The sequence below is a fragment of the Pleuronectes platessa genome, chromosome 7, assembly GCF_947347685.1.
Source record: "Pleuronectes platessa chromosome 7, fPlePla1.1, whole genome shotgun sequence".
In the NCBI taxonomy this organism is placed as follows: domain Eukaryota; kingdom Metazoa; phylum Chordata; class Actinopteri; order Pleuronectiformes; family Pleuronectidae; genus Pleuronectes; species Pleuronectes platessa.
The window spans coordinates 13,055,201-13,076,662 of record NC_070632.1 but is presented as its reverse complement, the minus strand read 5'-3'; the positions used below and the strand labels follow the sequence as shown (position 1 = coordinate 13,076,662).

The following is a 21,462-nucleotide window of genomic DNA, read 5'->3' as shown; positions in this document are numbered from 1 at the left end:
GGCGCGGTGCGGCGGCGGTGACACCACACCCGCCACCGCAAGCAGGAATGTGTCAGAGGCTCAACGGAATGAGACCGTCTCAGTGTTTTACTTAAGATGTAAAGATCTCCAGATATGTCCCCGTTGAGATATGTCCCCCTGTTGACTCATATATCACATATGATGTATTGTGTTTCAGTACCACTTTCTGATAAGACACTATTAGTAAGGTGTATGTAACTGGTAACTAATAGTTTTTTCAGTGTCTTTATCAGCTGATAAGAACAATGTTTGGGTTGCCAGGTTGTAAAAGATGTCCTCCACTATAGAGCTTTTAGTTCCTGAGTACGACCTCTCCAGTGAACTGTTGGAACCTCCTGGACAGATTGAAGATCTGGATTAAAACCTGTTAATCAACAGATTATTGACATATAAACTGCAGTCTGGATGAGAAAGTAAGGAACTCATAACCCTTATTATTATATGAATCACATACGTTACCAAATGTATGTATTAACAAATTCTATAGCTGGATTATTTATTATCTTCACAAAGGAGGATTTGATTTGGATTCAGATTTTTTTTATTTTACTTTGTTTATCAGTGTGTTTTCCAAAATTTGTATTAAAACTTAATAGAATAATTAATGGATCTTTATGAAAGAAATCAGGCACGTTTAGGGCACTGATATTTATGAGTGTGTGCAGCTTTGGCCAGACCCAAATAAAAAAAGAACTGTTAAATTTAAATGTAGTTTTATATGTGGACTGTCGGGCGATAGCGGATGTATGACATCAGTCAACAGGGTTTTTCAATACCTGGTAAACCAAAAACTGTTCAATTAACCTCTTTGCATTGTTTTGATTCAAGCTAGATACTTAAATAAAATCAATAGATAAATTACAAACATGAATGCATTGATCCTCAAAATATTCTGTCCTAGGAAGAAGTCTTGATAACGTTCTATATACAGTATGTGTCTCTGTGTGTGTCCCATGCATGCACATGTGTGTGAGTGCGTGCACGTGCTGGATGGGAGTGCTTATGTGCAGCTCATGCGTTCATGCTGTCATTTCCACAGATTCGTCACAGCAGCCTTTTCTCTGTTGTTTATGGTTATGTCACCACAATTACAAGAGAGAAGGGGGGCAGAAATAAAGTGTCTGTGAGAGATTGATAGCTTCGGTCTTTAGTTCAATTGTAAATTAGAATAGCAAGTCCCTCTGGGATACAAGGGCTCTATTTATGATTAAGAAAGAGCCTCCGTAATAGAGTGGTGGTAGAAAAGTTTGCTCCCTCTCACAAACAGGCAATTAGCTTGATGAAATGGGCCTCACTTTTTTCTCCCCGTCTGGTTATGTGAACCCATATTATAATGGGGATACTTATAGTTTATGGTTTTATTTTCACCTTGAGCTGCAAACAATGTGGTGTTTAAACAAACGGTAGCATTTTTTTTAAAGCCCTGACACCACCTTCTTTATAAATACAGTGGAATTTTGGCATAAAAACTTTAAGGGGCAGATAAATAACATGGGTGCAGGCATACAGCATACAATTTGATCAATATGTATTGAATTAAATTTCTTTTAGAATCAATTTTACCCCAATGCTTTTCTACAGCCTGCCACCATTATTGATAATACTTTTACTATATTTGCTGAAGATACAGATTTTCTTAACTTTGCTTCTTCTCATAGAAAAGCATCATGTATACAGTGTTCAAGCCTTTACACCTGATCATATAATCCCTGCAATCTGAGCTCGTGTACACAGTGTTTCCACCTTCCCTTGCTCTATAGGACCTAATCCCTGCATTGTGGCCTCAATGCGATGCCACCGATGCAACCTGGCTGCACAGATTTGTCCTGTATTGTGTGTTTCCTGCAGGAGATCAGTCACGCCCTGTTTTTTCTTAACAGGCTGCGCTTTACTAATGTTTCAGTCATAGAGGGAAATCTGGATCAAGGAGTTGGTGTTAGTTAACACTCTGGAGCAGTCTAATGATCTGATGAGCTATAAATCCTTTTCAGAAATATGCTGTGTAAAAGATTATTGCCTGAACCATTACAGGTAGTGGCTTTACGACAAAAAAAAACTGATGACAATGCAAGTTATTAAAGCAACAGAATATGTTTAGTAGTGTGTCTACATACAGTTAAATGCAAAGAGCTATACGATGTAGCATTTTGTCTGTGTGTGTGTAGGGGGTGGGGGGTCCATCACTTGTTCTTAAGGTGTAAACCAGCGAATAACTATGAAATGTTATATAATTAGATTTCCTTATAAAACCAACAATCACCCACTTTTCCATAAGAGTCCCAGTCTAATTTTAAAGCTGTCAGACGACTGAATTGCGGATTGTAGAATTATAAAAACGATGGTTTCAGTTCAACGTTGTGACGACTTCCTGCTGCCCACTGTGGTCCTTCCTCCTCATTACTGGTCACCACTGCCCTGAACAACTTTACTCAATAAGTAATCTAATGGCCACCGACTGAGGGTTGGTCTTGTTGCCTGCAAGTCTTATCCTGCATGTGCTGTCTTTATTTCCTTCACTGATATTTTCCCATTGCAAGCCAGACAGCACGTGTGGCCACCGTCTCTCTGACGCTTTAGCTCGAGGGCACGCACTCCTGCACCAGCTGTTGTCATGGAAATTACACCGGTTTATAAGATTTGCCCTCAGCGCAGGAGACAGTAGTGCTCATCCGGTAGCTCTTGCCTCGCCGATTGCTTACACTTAGCTAATAAGTTCATTTTTGTTCTCTGCTTTAATGCCTTCCTGTCTCTCCATGCCAGATGCTGTGTGTGCACGGTCTTTACAGCTCTGTTACGCCGGGCGATTGATCCACAAACAGATGCGAATCAGCCACAAGTGTTTTCTGTGCCGCGCTGTAATCACCTTCGAATGCCCAACGCCCCGTCTTTTAGACCGGCTTGCCTTTTTTTATTTTCTTCTTCTGAACCTCTTGAACATTAAATTCACTTTAGGTGAGTCATGACATATAAAACAGAATGTGAAGAAACCCTCAGTGGTCCTGATGTGTTGACTGTGCTGCGCCAATCGTTTACAGCTTCTTCATTCCTGCAAAATGAGTGTGTGTTGTGCTGTAAAAGGTTGAATCAGCTGCTGTCAATAGATAAAGAAGCTCTTATCCTGTATATGAAGCAAAACTAAGACTCAAATACATGAGTCTAATATAATAATTTATCGTGTGTTACCTCAATTGAAGGTCTGATAATTTGGTACAAACCTTGTCTGGCCATGCTGACAAAGAAAATATTTGTACAATGTCTTGTACTTTTGCCTAAATAACATTCATCACCTGTGACAGGGGGAGTAGAGGAGTATCATCATCAGGGATCTGTTACACTTTGTCTTCTTACAGTTTAACATGAGCCAACATAATCGCTGATGGATGGAAACCAAATGCTGCGACTCCAGGCGCTGACGTCATCATCCGGCTTCTCAGTGGAGAGAATATTTACTTTAAAGTTACAAACAAAGTTTCATTTCATAGCGGATCAGGATTTTATTTTAACTGTTCACATTCAGATAAGGTACCAGGGAACTCTACCGTCTAATCTGAAAAATAGGGATCATACATTAACCAGTGTAAAATAGCGTAGGCATTCGGGAAAAAAAATGTTTAGCTATTATCTTAGTGATGAATGACTTTTACAAATTGAAAACATCTGACCTGTAGTTGCTCCCTTTTTCTCCACATATATGAACTCCTGTGTTGGTCAATGTTCATTTGTTGAGATAGTAATCTAATTTACATTTTAAAAGTAGTATACAACTCACTAAACTGGCTGAAGTTTGTATTCTAGTGTTGCTCACCCTGCAGACATATATGACAGATAATTAGCAACACAGACCGCAGACTAATCCTGTCATGTCTGTCTCTGGCCTCTGCGTACTATCACATGTCAACAAATCCTCTCTCCATTTATTGTCTGTGGAGCAGGTCTGAGGTTTGACTCTGGTGACATCATCCAGTGAGTATTGATTCTCATGCAGTGAACTCTGTGAGAGCAGCTCTGCATGTCCTCGTACGATGACACGGTAACAACCGTCCTGTGAGTCATTTGCTTCCTCACTGCTTTTCCCCTTTAGGGTCATTTTCACACCAAGAACATCTTCTCTTCTTCTCTCAGTCTCCTCGCTGCTGTGAAGGTTTCACACAAATCCCATTCACATATTCACGTTGCATGTACTGTATTATTCTGTTAACTGTCTGTGTCATTTCACAAGGACCAGTGATCACACGGGAATGGGGTAAGAGGGAGATGTTATGTACATATTGTCAATAGTCAGACGCTGCTGTTTATGTTTATAGTCATATTTATTACATATTTTCACAAAGAGTCATGCAAGTATATACAAGATCCATCAATTTGGTTTAGTTACACATTAAAACTCCCCTATGCTTTGATTTACCCACACTGTTGTTCTCGCTCTTCTCAGCAATGCAGCTGAATGTGGAAAATGCAGAAATACTTCTCAAACAACCTCTGTTTTCTCTCAGTTTATGGTTTTTATTAACTTTAATTACAACACAGTAAAGTAGTAATTTGTTTTTCAGACAAAATCCATCGGCCCGGATTTGCACTTACAAACGTTTCTTTATAAGTAGTAAGACTTACAGTAAACAGGATTTTTTTCCAGTGACAAAATTAAAATATATTTAATGTTAACACCCTCCAGAAACCTAAAAAGTTGTATTCACACAACAATTGATGAAGGTATTTGTGGTTATGGATAGTTAGCCACAATTCCTCTATTTCCAATCTGTCATTTCAGATGTTAATAGCACCTCTTAAAATGTTAGTGTGCAACACTATAACACTGCGTAAAGAAAAACAGGCAAAAGACACAGCTCATGTGATATCTTTAAACTTTTATTAGTCATGGATGTGGTCGGTGTAACACTGCAAATTGCATTTATGCACAACACTGGTTAATTGGCTACTTCAGTCATTATCACATCCTTGGCCGTTTCATAATTGCACACGCGTCCCTGATACATCAAATCCCTGCGTCTCCAAAATGTCCAACAACATCCTGATGAAGTAAACAGTGTGCCGAGGCTTTAGCTGTTCACTCGTGGGTATCAGTTGATGCAGCAGGGTTTAGCTGATCTCCAAAGCATTTCAGTCTTTAATGTAAACTAACTCAATAACCTGGAGACAAAAGGTTTTCATGTTACAATACAGTTTAATAAACTGATAATCACCATTGGCAATTAAAAGTCATAACTTGATAGATTGTATCTGAGATTTAAGACAATCTTCATCTCAATGCGTCTGACATGAAATATCTGAAATAGCTGAAGCTGCATGAACACCACCACTACTTCAGTTTGCATACGTTTTATTCATCCCACACTTCTCCCACGTTACACCTAGAGTTACAGTAATTCAATACGCTGTCTGGTGCCTTCAGGGCCACATGTGAACCATGTCTGGTTCAGGTCTGAACTGTGCCACAGCTTCCTCTCTCCTGTGGCTTCTCCCAAACTTTTTCTCTGTGAAACAAAAAGTGTGAGGCGAGTGGACTGCCCACTCTCCCAGTCTGAAAAGAAGAGGGAGGGCAGGTCACACTCGGGGAGACACATTTCACAAGTGCCCGGTGCAAACCGCAGTCTCGTCCTTGTGGTTGCTCTGAAGCTCCACTGGGACAGATGGGGGCTTAAGCTGCTTTGCCGAAGGGCACTTCAGCACTAGTTCCTGAGGGTTACACAGCACTTATCACACCATTCTCCTCGCCAGACTTTACCAGTAAGTCCTCAGACTTAAACCATTGACCTTATGGCCACCGCTGCTACAATGCCTCCGCCTGAAGTAATCATCACGTACGCTCCATCAATGCAGCCTTTAGCAGCCAAAACACATCATTTATCATTTACAGCGCTCATTTCCCTCCTCACTGCAGTTTTGATCACTTTCAGCACAACAGCCATGATTCAAACAACCAGCATTTACAAATACATTAAGAGCATGCTGGCAGTCGGCCTAAGGAGTGATCATTGAGACAAATTGATCCCTATCTGTTTAAATTGGCACTATAATCTATCATCAGCAAATTGAACAGTGAACTATCTGGGATCTATTGCCATTTTAGATAGTGGCCCTCAGGGCAAATAGACAGAGAGAGCGGGAGTGATCTTCATCGCTGAATGAGCTCTTTATGAAACTATCTCTGCCACAACCACATTTTCAAATAAAAATAATCTTGTTCGACACCTTTCTCTTGCACTGTATATATGTGGCTTTGTCTGTATGCATACACTTGAATTGCTCATAGACTCACAACATTTACCAAAAGGGGGACTTAACATATTTAATAAAATGATAACATTTTATTATAAGGAAAGAAAAACTGAAATGATACATAAAAAGTCAAGTCATACTTTACAATTCTGTAAAGAAAACACTTAAGAATCATTTATTCAACCGGTAAAAACTAATTATTAGCTATATAAGAGCTTTGGAAAAAATTTGGGGAATTCAACATGTAAAATGAATTATCGACAGTATGTCTTCACATCTAAAAAAAATATTTCAAACATATTAAACTAAAATTTTTAAATAACTCTATACTTTTGCTGATGTGATATCTCGGTTATATTCCCTCCTGTATGATTATCTACATGATATGTGAGTGTATCCTATTAAATTACTCAAAACTCTGTTTTTCTCAACAAATATTATTTAGTCTTATACCTAAATCCAGCTACATGTACAAATATACATTTAATTAATTGGTCTGTTTTTACTTTTTCAATCTTTTCCACAAAAGGAACATCCCAACATCACCATGAGGCTCTGAGGAGACAAGAGATCAAAATAAAAAAAAAACCTTTACTAGAGAGTTAAAGGCTACTGATTGATATGCAATGCAGCACATAAAAATGTCATGACATGTGGGGCACCGCCACCATCAATCAAGTGATCTTTATCAAGCAGGAATAACCCAATCTGGGTGTTAGAGAGTTTTGCATAATGAAAGTAAGTTGGAAATGTTAAATTCTATACCAGAAACAAATGAAACCTGTTGCGTGTTTAAAAAAGGAAAAAAAGCAGATCATCTTTTCTGCTATCTACAATGGACTCCTCTGTTGTGAGATATATTTCACATTATCAGCTTCTCAGTTGTCAGAAATGACCGACGCTTCTCTTTTCGCGATGTGTTTTTTAAGTGGGACAATTAAGTTTCTGTGCTGAATCCGCAGTCATCTAATTCAATCAGACTCTTGAAGTTGATTAGCCTGGTTAACCTTTGCTCCCGCGCGGGTCTGGAGGGGTTAATCAGGCCGGGAACCCGCAGACCCCCGGGTCAGGATCCCTCTATCTGCATGAAGGACTTGCTGAAGGCAGAGATAAGATTAAAGTCAACTTTTATTTCACTTTCTGGCGTTTCACGCAAGTGTGGGAGCGGATATACCCGCCGCCATGGGACGATCATTTTAAACATCTATGTCTCAAGGCGCTTTTAGGAAGGCTCGTGTGTGCAGGATATTTTTACCGCTGCACGGAGGGTGTGAAGTTTTCCTCTGGAATCTTTTGACTTTATGTCTTTGTGACCGCTGCGCGCCTTTTTGCGCATATATGCGGATTTACCAATCCGGCTCCATGCGTCTCTTTAACCTGAAGCGTGAGTGAAAGCATCCCCCCCCCCCCCCCCCCCCCCTTCGTTTTTTCTTTGCACGCCCGCAAATCGCCACTGTTATCTCCGCACCATCGATTAATTTAACTGCACTTATCCCAATCAGCAACATCTCCACTCCTGTGTTCCGGAGCGTGCGCTTTGTTTTACTAACAATAATAAAGTGATTTAGTCCTCCCTCGCTCCCGGATCATTGGGAAATCACTACGCATCCAGCTATTTGTGTGTGTGTGTGTGTGTGTGATTGGTAAATATTTAGTGCAGGCGACATCCTCCTGTCTCGTCTTAATCGATACCAGCCCCGTTGTGCCGCGCTTATTATTATAGTAGTTGTGCGTGTGTGCATGAAGGCTCGCTGAGCACATTCTGCTTTTATTCTTGCGGCTGAATGGAGAACAAATCCTCACACACAGGAAAGTTTCAAATAAAAAACTGCAGCAACTCTGGGGCTTTTTAAAATAGCAAATCAATCACGATGGGGTGGAAATGCAGAGGCGTGAAAAAGGTGCAATTAATATAGATTTCTGTGAGGTTAATTAAGACTGTAATTCATTAATTATTCTATTATTTTATTCTGTTCGTAACATGTTATTGCTGGAGGTGTGCAGCTGGTAAAAAAATATATATTCTTGTTTGTTTATATAATATATACACAGCAATTAAATATTGGAATTAATTACATTAATTTAATAAGAATAATAAGAATTTATAGGCTCCATCAACTGAATATTTTTTCCCAGTTAATTTGAATTTGATGCCGTTTTAATTACCTCTCTAATCACAGCTCTGGTTGTGCCTTTACTTCCAGACTGCATTTAATTTCCAATAAGCACAATGTCATAACGCTCGCCATGCTTAAAGACAGGTGTCTGTTCTGACTGCAGCCCCCCCTCCCTCTCTCTCCTCCGGCAGCCCACACAAAGCAGTGCGAGCGCGCCGCGGCCACATCACAGTGCAGGAGAGGGGGAAAGACGCACCGGATCTCTGCTGCTGGCTGTCCTCACAGCCACCTCTCATCTCCAGAGGCAGTCAAATGAACCTCCCTGCTCGGCTCGGACGTCAACGTTGTGTTTCCAATTCCTCGCTCAACAGCACATGACGTGAATCAGTAGCTTTGGTGTCGGCTCTCCAAAGTTTGTGCATGATCAGACATTGCAGTTTTTCAAATAAACAACGTGCTGCTGTGTTTTTTTTTCTTCTTTTTTTTGTGTGTTTTCTCCCGGAGAGGAAGCTCTGCCCGGTTCAAAAAGAGAAGACTAAATATATTCTGAATAAGAGAGGGAGAGGGAGAGAGAAGAGGATGCATCCCGCTACGGACGAATCTGCAGCATATGCATTTGGTAGGTTTGTTACTATCAGAACCTCCTGCCTCACTCGCACCATCAAACACACAGGCTGGCTTTATGAATGGGTTTTTGCAGACTATAGCTGGTATCGTTGTGATCATCGTATAAGTTCACACTCTGGTTAAAAGGCGATATTCTGACAGTCTCTCGCATTCAGCGCGCACTGTGGATGTGTCGTTTACGCACGTTATTAGACGCTGTCTGCTGCCCGGTCGCTCATCCACACGGGATGTAATGTCGAGCACGGGAATAAAGCGTGGCTACTTTTGCTCATTCATCATAATAAAGTGTGCAAAATGTTATACTTACCGTTTCGGAGCCAATCCGCCTCCTCGACGAGTCGATCTCTTGCGCGCGTAATTGTGTTAATTATTATTATCTACAGACTCTCCACGCTCGCGGGATCTGTAAATAAAAACCGACAAAATAGACATGCAGACAAAACATCATCGGCTAATTTGTTTTGGAATAAAAAGACACAATTGGTGTAAATACCACCGCTGGGCTTGCCTGAAGTGGCAAGGGGAAAAAAGGAAAAGTAAATCCAACTTTGGCAACTGTCAAAGCTTTGCCGTCCAAGTCATGTAAAACCGAATTTAAACAAACAGGCGTCAGTTTAAAATGGTGCTCGTTAGTTTGGTCGATGCGAGAGACGAGACTGAGGCGGTTTGCCTGTCGGATCGCTCCTCCAAATTGAATCTTATTTGAAAAGCAAAACGAAATCATACGCTAGGGGGCACCCATATACTGTAGTACATCCTGGGACGAAGATACACGCTGCTGCTGCTGCTGCTGCTGCTGGTGGTGGTGGAGGTGATGGTGCGGCTGCTTCCTCTGTGGATTGACACACAGCTCAGGCTCCATGCTCACCCGTGTGGAAGTTTTACCTGCGGTTCAACTTTTGATGGCCTCGTGGTGTGGTGAAAGTTACTGATTAAATCCAAGCGTTAACAACAAAAAAAGGGATAAACCGTGTTGGGCAGCTACTTTTACATGCATCCTTCACTGTTTGTTCATTACCTTTATTATGAGGCAACACCTGACAGCCATCACCGTTAACAGCTTTGTTTTACAATGTTGTTTATCAGAAAATAGCTCCGTGCGTGTCATCCTAACCTTAACGTGAAGGGCACGGGCCTTTGACCTCAAGTGACACTTTCGGAAAAACGGTCTCTATTTAAAGCTATAGTGCCTTCACGTTTTGGCCACATCGGCTCCTGCGAGACCCCGATTTGTATTTATTCTATCCTTCCTGACCCTGCATGTGAGTTTGGTGTGTTTGTGGTCAGGGGGATTAGAAGGGTACAGCGGGCGGCCACAGGATGTCAGTGGACTATCATAACATTTATATAAGAGGTGTGGACTGTGATGAATGGGACCTGGTTTGATTAGAGGCACTAATAGCTGTATTAGCCCGTACATATATAGAGAATGCAGATGGCCTTCAGTATAATGGTCCTGATCACCCAGTGGGTGACCCTTCTCAATGTCTGGCTCTTAAGTGTCCACCTGCTGTTTTGTTTACCAATATAATTTCAAAATAATGTTTATAATCCTAATATAACAGCGTAATTTTCTCTCTTTTTGTGTGTAATTATTCAGAAGTGTAGTCTGTCTATAGAGCTGCCTAAAGGAAGAAAAATAAAGGTACAATGGAAAAATATATTTTTATTGTAAGAATTAATCATCTCCAGAAAAAGGATATTGCAGATATGTACGGGGCTGCAGGATATACAGTGGCACGATATGATGCTAATAATTAAAATTCGATTTTATTTTTCTAAATATTATTTCCCTCTGAAATTCTAAGATTTTACCGGGCGTGCATGTGAGTGCACAGTCTCGAGTGAGTGAGAAACCCATCTCCCTTTAGGACCAAGCGGCCCTCTCGACCTCCACGCTGGCTCTGGCAAGGTACCAAGTAGCACAAGTGCCGAGCAGCCAATCAGGAGCAGGGGGCGGTCCCGGAGCTCTGACCAGTCAAACACACTCTCCTTCCTTATATGGCAGCAGATCTCCATGGTAACGTGTGCTAAGTTGCAGCAGTCGTGTCAAAGTTCACTATATAGAGGCTCAGTGAGCTGATCAGAGAGAAAGCATTCAGCCTGCCCGGCTCCAACCCAATCACTTCCTCACCTCCGCCTTTTTAACATATTCCATCACTTTCTATCTTTATTCTCCTCTCCTGTTATTTCTCTGTGCACGGAGGAAGGCTCTGCAGGTTGTGATCTCTGCGAGGCTTTTTTTGTTTGTGTTTTTCGGTGCTTTCGCTTTTTTTCCGCTGGAGAGAGTTGGTCTTCATATTCCCGGACTCTGAGATCTGCTTTTGGCTTCAGCAGCGCGCTTGTCTGGCGCTGCCTCACAAGAAGAAGAAGAAGGAGAAGAAGAGGGAGGAAAAAAAAAAAATCAGAAGAGGAAGAAGACGCGATTTTTTTTTTTTTTTTAAACCCAGTTGGTGATTTTCTTCAAGACTTGTGCTGGAACTTGATAGTCGGCGCTCACCAGTTGTCCTGAGCTGCTGCTGCTGCTGCACCAACCTGCTCCATGATCCGCTGATAGTCCTCTGCTCCCTCGGCTTACTATCTCAATATTTACCCTCCTCTCCCATCGATGGCTGTGCTGGATGGCTGACTGTAAGCGCCCCTGGACTTGGCCTTTAAGCGCAAGGCAGCGACTCAGCTCGCCATCGCATCAGTTTTGAAAAAAAAAAACGTGCTTCGCAACGTCTCCCACAGCAATAAACCGACAGTTTCCCGGAGGTTCACAGTGGATCCGACGTAGGCTAGACTTGACGTGTCCCCCGCGCGCCTGGCTGTTAAATCACAGTTCCCTCGCGTTTCCCCGAGACGTCTGTTCCAGCGCGACACCAAAACGGCAGACAAAAAGTTTCTTTACGTTGACTGATAGATATGGCAATGGTAGTGTGGAGAGGCTCCCAGGACGATGTGGCTGACACCCAGGGCTCCCTTTCCTCGCAGAGCCAAGGAGGACTATCCCTGCCCACCCCTCAACCAGGCCAGTTGAATCTGTCATCCTCTCAGGTCGCCCCTCCGACCCCTCAGACTCCGGTGCAGGGACCCCCGAACAACACGCAGTCCACGCCGACGAACCAGACGACGCAGCAGTCGGAGAAGCAGCAGCCGCAGCACATCGAGTGCGTGGTGTGCGGGGACAAATCCAGTGGCAAGCACTACGGCCAGTTCACGTGCGAGGGCTGCAAGAGCTTCTTCAAGCGGAGCGTACGGCGGAACCTCACGTACACGTGCCGTGCCAACAGGAATTGTCCAATCGACCAGCACCACCGCAATCAGTGCCAGTACTGCCGCCTCAAAAAATGCCTGAAAGTCGGCATGAGACGGGAAGGTATTAGGATTTTTTGGTTTTCTCAAATGTGTATGTGTGTGTTAACATGTAGGCTCTCCAGCCATGAAACCGTGTCGCCCTGTAATGTCGTCCTCCATAGCCCTGTTCCCTCTCCCTATCTCCCTCTCTCCCCCGACTCTTCCCTCCAAGGCTCTGCGGCTGGAGCGCGCCATGGAGCCGCTCTGTGATGTGGTGGAGCCGGGGCTCGCCGGATCGTCCTGTTAGCGGCGCCTCGTAGCCGGTGCATTTCACAAATAGCTCAGAACCGACCCAGGGCGATCGAATTCACATTCAGAGGAAGGCACGCGGCCGCAGAGACACATCTGCACCGACTAGATTACACAATATACAAGCCCTCTGCGCTATTATGGCGAGTGTCGAATTAAGACATAGCGTGTTCGGGGCTGCATCTCCCCACATCCTGCTCCCCCGTGACGAGAAGCCGGACACCGGCTCCACTCGAGCGCACAAAGCCTCCGCACCTCCGCAAAGAATTTGTCCGAATATCAGAGTCGAAAATAGGCCCGTGTGCCCGGCAGAAAGAGATGAATTGCTAAGTAGGTTAAGGGTTAAACATGCAAGGTCTCTCTTGCCCTCTTTGTGTTCCTGCACAGCCAGCTCATGTTGCTGTGGCTGAATAACATCATTTTCGAGCTATGTGTTCAACGTGTTCGGAGCTCATCCCCAGTGTGTCCTCGCATTCTGTGTCATTATTATCACTGTAACCCGTTTAAAACTCCTGCGATGATAGAATATATAGGTACATGTGTGTTAATATATATTTTCTAAGATATATGTGTGTGTGTGTGTGTGTGTGTGTGTGTGTGTGTGTGTGCGTGTGTTCGTCTGTGTGAGTGTGTGTGTGTGTGTGAGAGAGAGAGAGTGTGTGTGTGCGTGTGTTGTTGTCATATTCAACCCATGTGTCCTCTACCATCTATTCCAACAGTTGTATGATAATTTGTAGAATTCAGGCTTCAATATCTGCAGTTTCTCTTTTTACTGCAGCGGTGCAAAGGGGACGGGTGCCACCCACACAGCCACATCATGGCCAGTTCGCGTTGACAAATGGAGACCCACTCCACTGCCATTCCTACCTATCCGGATATATCTCTCTTCTGCTGAGAGCGGAGCCCTACCCGACGTCCCGGTATGGCAGCCAGTGCATGCAGCCCAACAACATCATGGGCATCGAGAACATTTGTGAACTAGCGGCCAGGATGCTCTTCAGTGCCGTGGAGTGGGCCAGGAATATTCCCTTCTTTCCAGACCTCCAGATCACAGACCAGGTGGCTCTGCTGAGGTTGACGTGGAGTGAGTTATTTGTGCTCAACGCCGCGCAGTGCTCCATGCCCCTGCATGTGGCTCCTCTCCTGGCGGCGGCTGGCCTTCACGCCTCCCCCATGTCCGCGGACCGAGTGGTGGCCTTTATGGACCACATTAGGATCTTCCAGGAACAAGTGGAAAAGCTCAAGGCTTTGCACGTTGACTCTGCTGAATATAGCTGCTTAAAGGCAATTGTGCTCTTCACCACAGGTAAGACAATAGACCGGCACACTCCCAAGTTCAGCCTGTGTGACTGTCACTAACATGCACCCTGACATCAGCTAAATCATTGGTGACCTAAATATATTTGCACTGGCTGGAGGTTGTTGCTTGTCTTAGATGCACACGCCTGCACCCCTGCTGTCTTCATGGTCAAGGATTTTGGGGTTCGTGCCCCTAGGCTATTAAATTATAAAAAACACTTGGTTAATCAACTGATTCATCAGACACATACACAGGGCTAAACTGGAAATTGTAGCATGACCACGCAAGAGATTTCTTAATTAAACTGACAGCAAAACACAGGAACGTGCAGCCCGACTGAATAAGCTCCAGTTAAATAAGTCTGGTATCACACACACACACACACACACACACACACACACACACACACACACACACACATACACACACACACAACCAGACGCACACACACGCACACACACAATAATTACCTTGAGCATCATAAAAACAAACCTAGCTCTCGGCTCACTTTTTTCTCTCCTGTTAAACAGAACCCAATAGCTCGCAGATGAATTGCATCACTTTGATTATTTTTTTCCGCCATTTATCAATGTGTGTATAGCCCACGTCTTGTTTGTATGGAATGACAGATATAAATGATGTCAGGCTCCGAGGGGGAGGGGGATAGAAGAAGAAAAAAAGGGAAAAAGAAAGACAAGCCTAATGTCCCATTTGCACACAGTAAAAACAAGGCGCAGGTTTCAACGCTCTCCTGTCGTTCAGTGGGGGCCAGGAAATAAAAAATAAAAAGCCAGTAGGACCCATGCACACCCTGCAAATGCAAAACATGTCAGCATCTAACAGCACGGGCTGATGCTGAGCAGTGACAGGAGAGGCGGCTTTCATTTTTATTTGCAGAAATATTCTCTCTGCGCCTTGTAAGGACTCGAGGCGTCTCTGGACCTGCTCCAGAACTGCAGGTCATGACCCAAACTTCCCCAGCTATTTTGTTACATTAGCTCCGCCATTACAAGGGGGGGTGGGGAGAGGGGGGGGGGGGGATACGTGTGGAAGAGATTTACAGGGTTTCAAACGTATACACTGAATGCATGTCTTTGAAATGATATCGTACCTGCGAGCCATCAGCCTCATGTATTTCATTTGGCTCGAGCCAGCTCGCTATTGTTCTCGTGGTGGCTTGTTAGCCGATTCAAAAATAATCACATTTCAGGTCATTGGATTTTATGATGGAGCCTTTAGAGGGCCACGGTGGCTTAATTTGTCTCGTCCACATTACCTGCGTCCCGGAGGCTCAAACATGAGAGCGGTGTGTCGGGGCTGCAGTGACACGCCTTTTCTTACTACTTTTTTTGGTGGTTTGGTTGTTGTCGTGCGTAAACTTTACAAACTTAACCAAGGCGCGCACAAGCGTTTTGTTTTTGGCACACAATCAGCAGCCGCCCACATGCAGCAGCACAGATAGTGATTATGCGTCTCTCATGGTATACATGACGGCAGCTCCGTAGGCTATGGGCCCTTTTTTTTTCCAAGCTAAATCTCTGCTCCACTAAAGGTCAGTAGGTCTCCCTGTCTCTGCCTCTCTCCCTCCCCCTCCTCTCCGCCTCGCTCTGCCGCTGACAGAGAGATACAGGCCCATGTTAAACACACTCCTGAGCTATGGATCTGCGTATTTATTCGCGTTTCGTGGTTTAATAGAAGGGCTTTGTCGAGGAAAGGCACCGAGTTACATGCGCCTGTAACCGCAATGAAACAAGGGGACACGGAATTCATCTATTTGCATTTGCTTCTTAGCTATGGCAAAAAAAAAATATATATAATTATGTTTAATTTATGTGTGTTTATATTTGAAAAAGATCATGTGTATTTTTATAGTTAAAGATGCTGCGTCAAAAGTGTGGAGCTATAATTTTAACTTGAGTGTTTTAATTAATTGTCTACCGCCATGTTAAATATATCGAGCAGTCATTTATACAAATTATTCCCATACACTGAAAAAATATCTGCACATTTGACTTAAAAACAATATTGGAGATTTAATAAAAACTACTTTTACATATGTGATAGCAATAATAATTTGTGACCGTAATTGCTTTTTAAAAGCTGTGACAGGGCCATCAGTTTGCGCCATGTCTGTCAGCGCATGGTGGTTAAAGGCTCCTCGTGAGAGAAACACTTTATTAATGTTTATTTGCTTTCCCCCTCCCCTCTCAGATGCTTGTGGCCTCTCAGATGTGGCCCATGTGGAAAGTTTGCAGGAGAAGTCCCAGTGCGCCCTGGAGGAATATGTCCGGAGCCAGTATCCAAACCAGCCAACACGGTTTGGGAAGTTGTTACTCCGCTTGCCTTCCCTCCGCACAGTCTCCTCCTCGGTCATAGAACAGTTATTTTTCGTCCGATTGGTAGGTAAAACCCCAATTGAAACTCTCATCAGGGATATGTTGCTGTCGGGGAGCAGTTTTAACTGGCCTTACATGTCAATTCAGTAAACCAAGAAGGAGACGAACAAACAAAAGGTGGGGTTGGAGGCGGGGGGGGGGGGGGGGGGGGGGGCGGCGGGAGGGGGGGGGGGGGGGGTGCTGCGAGACTACAATGATTATAGCTGCTTTTGTGGAAGGAATAAAAAAGCAACCGGCTGTTACACGGGGCTGGCTTTCATGAAGAAAGACATTGACGTAAATGACTGTGAATCCCCCCCCCCCCCCCCCCCACCCCTACTCCAAAAAAAGAAAAAGAAAAAAAAATTGAGACATCCACTGAACTTTCAAAATGGCAGATACAAGCTCCCAGTGTTCATGCAGAACAACCTGTGTCGATCCATTTTTTAAAGAAAGAGGAAAATAAGGAGGGAAAAAAAGGAAATTTTGTTCATCCTCATGAGGAAAAATTTAAGTATTAAGTGCATTTAAAAATGATGATTTGGGTAAAAGGAGAAAAAAAAACTGGAGAAAGGGAAAAATACGAAACGTGAATTTTCTTTTTCTCTGATGACTTGTCCTGTGTCCATGTATAGCTGTGTTTTGTACTTTCTTTGTTCCTCCTTTCTGGTTCCAAACCGGCCTATGTGATTTCTGTAGTACAGGTGTTGTTATTTTCTAAGACAATGATTTTTATTTGAAAATGGTGAAATAATGTTTGAAAAAAAAAGGAAAAAAAAGTTCTATAAAGAATTAAAACCACAGCAATAGGAGTATAGGCTTATAATCTAGGCTTAATGCTGCAAGCGCACTTATAATCTTAGGATGACCATTACCATCTAGGGAAAAAAGTTTTGGGGGGAGGGGGCTCATGTTCAACTTTATGATCCAGCGCAAACATTTTTGCTCTTTATTAATATAAAGTTATTGGACCCACTTTTATTTTCCACTACTTATTTAAAAATACAAAAGGTTAGTTTGACAACATTTAAATTCTTTGGCCCCATGTCATCCAGCTCTAAATATTTGGCATCAGTTCCCCAATTGGATACAACGTAATAAAAAAAAAAAGTCCTACAAGTTGCATATACCGATAAAGTTTTAAGAAACATTTTGCCATATGTGCACGTAAGAGCGTTTGCAGTAGTTGAAACTGCATTGAAAGCATAAACTGACTTGTTTAAGGATCTTTTGCAGAGGTCAAGGGTCATAAAAGTTTGAAGCCTAGCCAGAGTAGTGTTTTAATAGCAGTATTATTAAAGCGTCCCTGAAATGTCACCCTTTATTCACTTCAAGCATTAAGTGCCTGACAAGCATGATGTGATTTCTTATCAAAACCTTGTTAAAGTAGGCCTACAACATTTCTTTGGGGGGGGGGAAACAGACATTTAGATTTGAGACTTCAGTCGTGTGTTTGACTTGAAGAAGAAGAGGAGGAAGAAAACAGACACTGATTAGAGGCAGTATTCTTGTAAATATAGGTCAATTCATTTCAACGAGTTTTTTCCTTTATACAAAGTATATGTGATTAAGAAAAAAAAATCTGTGGTTGCCATTTTTTTTTCTCGGTAATACAACGTCTTCAAAATTGAGTGGCAGACTTAGCTAGTAGCACTGAAAGTTCTGTTTTTAATGTATATACATATTACTACAAATGTTTTCTTTTTCATGTATATTTAGACTGTGAATGCATGGCCACAGGTCGCTAACCTATTTTACCTTTGATATATAAATGTAAATGTTTTCTCTCTCTCTCTTTTTTTTGACTGTATAGATATAATCTGTGCATTCAGTACACTAGCCCTTGTATTTAAAGAAACAGAAAAAAAAGAAAGAAAAGAAACGACGTTCATTGTTAGGCTGCAGACTTAAAACAGGGTGAGCAGGTTCGGAAAAGGAGTATGATATTTTAACTTTAGTGTTATTTGCTCCTTTTTGTTCTGGTCTTTTGACAGGTGCCGTGGTGTGCGTGAGCGTGCGCGCGTGCGCGCGTGCGTGCGTGCGAGAATGAGTGCGTGCGTGCGTGCGTGCGTGCATTTGGAAGCTAGCAAAAAAAAATACATTTCTTTTTTTTGTTGTTGTCCTTGTTTTGGAAGCTTTTCTTCCACACACAGAGAAACACCATGTTGTGGTTGAATTAAAAAGGGATCACTGATTGAACACTGATCTTCGGCTGTTCGTGGCCACATATGGACCAGAGAATGATACATGATTGTAATTATGAACAGTTTAAACTGACCCACGTTTTTATATAAATATATAAAAATATATGACTGCAGGGTATTGATAACGTATAGATACTTTTTTTATTATTATTATTAATTGCAAGTGATATATGTGAGTGTGTGTGAAAGTTTATAGTTGAACACAATTCTTGTTTGTTTGTGTTAGCTTATTGTAAACAAGCATTCTGCTGTAAATTTGTTCTTGGTATTAAATTATAATTTATGAATTTGAAATCACCAGCTTTTCCATGTTTCCTTACTTTCGAACGTGCGTGTGAACTTGTCCTTGCGCGTGCGTGCGCGTGTGTGTGGTCGGTTGGGTGGGGGGGGGGGGGTGGAATTGGGGGTGGGGGGCTGGAGCGGAGTCAATTTGCTGTGGCAGGATGTTGCCCTTTTGCCCTATGAAAGTGATTAATGAATTACAAAATAATTAATCAATCAGCCAACAGGCCCGTCCAACGCCGTCACTCGGTGGTTTTTAGCCGCAGAGGCTTTTGTTACAATACATATTTTTATTATCACTGTTATTATTGTCTACAAAAAATGGCCGCTCTGTAATTCAGCTCATGGGGAAGATAATGGAGTGACGGTGGCTGCCTGTCAAACTGTAGAAATGCTCCACAACAGATGTAATAAGGTGCTGTGCCTCGGCAGATAATAAGATTTCATAACAGTGCACACCCTCCTCCTCCTCCACCGCCTCAGACGGGACAGGGACTGTGCAGGACAAACCCAACCCAGCCTCCCCGCCGCTTTATTTGCGAAAGACACTTTCACCTTTGGTTGCTCGCATAAATATTAATGGGACGAAATCATAAATATAGTGCGGATATAGTATGAATGGAAGCCTCCAAATAATTAGAGTTATTCTAAAAGAGAAGGGAGGGAAGAAAACAGTTCAAATTAAATTTCTGAAAATCTAATTGCCTTCTATTTATATTACTGACTGGCTGTTATGTGCATTATGTGGTCTACAGATATTTTATTTTACTTTCAGCCGCATCGCTGAGCTTCAATAACAACACAGCAAGTTGCTGTACGCTCTATAGTGCATTTTGCCTTCTGGTATGTGTACCATCCATATAAATAAGCACATGTGTGTGTATATATAAACTTGTGAGGGGTTTAAATGTCAATCACTGACGCGCGTGTTCTTGTGAAGCTATACACATTTGGCCTATCAGAAATTATAAGTAATATTGGCTTAGTTGAGAGTTAAGCTTGAATTAGCCTTGTTGTAAAGAGAGAGGCTTAATCAGGAAGCCAACTTTACCACGGCTTCTGCTACTGCTGCTGATGGTGATGATGGTGATGATAATGGGAGTGTGTGTTTGTGTTGGTGTGGTTGTGTGCGCGGTGTGTGGTTGCGTGTGCCTCTGTTGCTGTTGATGAACATGATGATTATGATGCTGATGGTGGTTTCTCCTCGGCTCCTCGCTGTTTGCTCACGCGCTGAACGTCTCGCGGCCCCTGAGGTGTAACATCACACACTGGGACCAGTCTGAGCCCGTTTGATTAGGCGAGGTATAAACATCTCAGCCTCCGAAACCACCGTCACCACCAGCCTCGCTCGGCCGTAGGATTTCAGTGGAGCTGTATTCACAGCATCTGCTCCATCGCCCTCCAGATATTTGTCCCGAAACCTCCGAATCGTCCGCGGAGTTCCATGCAGCGTCCGGACGAGTTGGACCTCAGCTCGGCTCGGGCTGATCCCAGTTGACAGAGCGTGATGCTTGTGCTGGACTCTATAATTTCTACTTCTACTGCCTCATCAGGGCTGCACACAGAACTAATGAGCTGGAACTCGTTGCGACGTCACTTATATTTACGTCCGTGTGACGTGAAAACTTTTTTGACACACGACCCGGTATATGGGACTTCATGCAGCACACCCACTCACCCCAAAAACCCGCACGCGGTCCCTGAGGGTGCGGGCGTGCGGGGGACGCTGCGGGGCCCGCTGCGGGGCCGAGGTGCGCGTGCAGTCGAGTCTGCTGCTTTACGTTGGTTCAGGTTTACACACCGAGGCTGAGAACTTATTCAGGGCTCACGGGCTATTAGTGGGGCTATTTGTTTAATAAGATAAGGATACGGTTTGCAGTCTCTGTCTGACACACACACACACACACACACACACACACACAAACACACGCACAGGCGTCTGCACAGTTAAGCGACAAATATGCACATTATTTGCACCTTGGCATCACTATGACAAATTAGCGCATATAACATGCGTTTTTTATTGCATATGGACCGAGGCACCGCAGCTCATATACAATGTATCACACGAGTCAAACGTTTAGCAAGGTGGGACACCTGTTCCTAATGCGTCACTGCACTGGCTTTAAATAACTATTCATATTATTCATATTATTAGTAGTTTGTTATAAAATGCTGCTGAAGCCTTAATCAGCTGAGAATGCGATTCTCTTTGATGTTCTTTGATGTTTAAAAACAACTTTATATTCTTATTATATTTGTTAATTTATTAAAAATGTCTGAACATTCTTCCACGTTATCTAAGGCCATTAAAATAAATTGCTTTTTCCCCACTTCTGCTCAGGGCACACACAGGGCTTTCCCTGCGTCCTGCCCGTAAATGTAAGAAAAGTGTGCCATCTACCCGCGGTCGCTGGAACTGTAGCTTTATACCGAGACCTCAGAGACCTCGGCTCATTTTTTTAACACAAAAGGAATAAAGAGAACGAAGGCGCCGCAGAAGCTGCCGCAGGCGATTACACTGTAACTAGAAATGTGCGTGTCAAGCACCTGTCATCCCTCTGTAGATCCAGTGTGTAGATCCAGTGTGTAGATCCACTCTGTAGATCCACTCTGTAGATCCATTCTGTAGATCCACCATGTGTCCACTGCGTCTGTGTATGAGGCAGTAGAAGGTTCGGGCCGATGTGCGTCCACTGATCTGAGTGTGA

At 43.2% G+C, this 21,462-nt stretch overlaps 1 protein-coding gene and 1 long non-coding RNA gene across 4 annotated transcripts; one reads left to right on the top strand and one right to left on the bottom strand.

The window, feature by feature from the left end:
• Positions 1–4,866: 4,866 nt before the first annotated feature.
• On the bottom strand, positions 4,867–9,699 carry LOC128444361 (uncharacterized). The gene is made up of 2 exons (XR_008339144.1): positions 9,310–9,699; positions 4,867–6,813 (listed from the first exon to the last, which is right to left on the bottom strand). It is a non-coding gene; the product is annotated as an uncharacterized LOC128444361 (long non-coding RNA).
• Positions 8,598–16,422, top strand: nr2f2 (nuclear receptor subfamily 2, group F, member 2). 3 transcript variants are annotated; one of them, XM_053426816.1, is made up of 3 exons: positions 8,598–8,994; positions 13,369–13,896; positions 16,102–16,422. In XM_053426816.1, the coding sequence occupies exons 1-3, from the start codon at positions 8,796–8,798 to the stop codon at positions 16,374–16,376; spliced, it is 1,002 nt and encodes a 333-aa protein (XP_053282791.1). In that variant the 5' UTR covers positions 8,598–8,795; the 3' UTR covers positions 16,377–16,422. The 3 variants fall into 3 exon arrangements, with proteins under 3 accessions (XP_053282791.1, XP_053282790.1, XP_053282789.1); XM_053426815.1 differs by lacking the exon at positions 8,598–8,994 and adding an exon at positions 11,016–12,363; XM_053426814.1 differs by lacking the exon at positions 8,598–8,994 and adding an exon at positions 11,016–12,363 and having other exon boundaries at positions 13,351–13,896.
• Positions 16,423–21,462: the final 5,040 nt, after the last annotated feature.

Bases quoted from the DNA above. Each gene is read 5' to 3' on its own strand.
- nr2f2 (XM_053426814.1), top strand. From the start codon at position 11,910: ATGGCAATGGTAGTGTGGAGAGGCTCCCAGGACGATGTGGCTGACACC. The intron at 12,364-13,350 runs GTATTAGGATTT...CAATATCTGCAG, and splicing joins AGTCGGCATGAGACGGGAAG to TTTCTCTTTTTACTGCAGCG. The intron at 13,897-16,101 runs GTAAGACAATAG...CTCCCCTCTCAG, and splicing joins AATTGTGCTCTTCACCACAG to ATGCTTGTGGCCTCTCAGAT.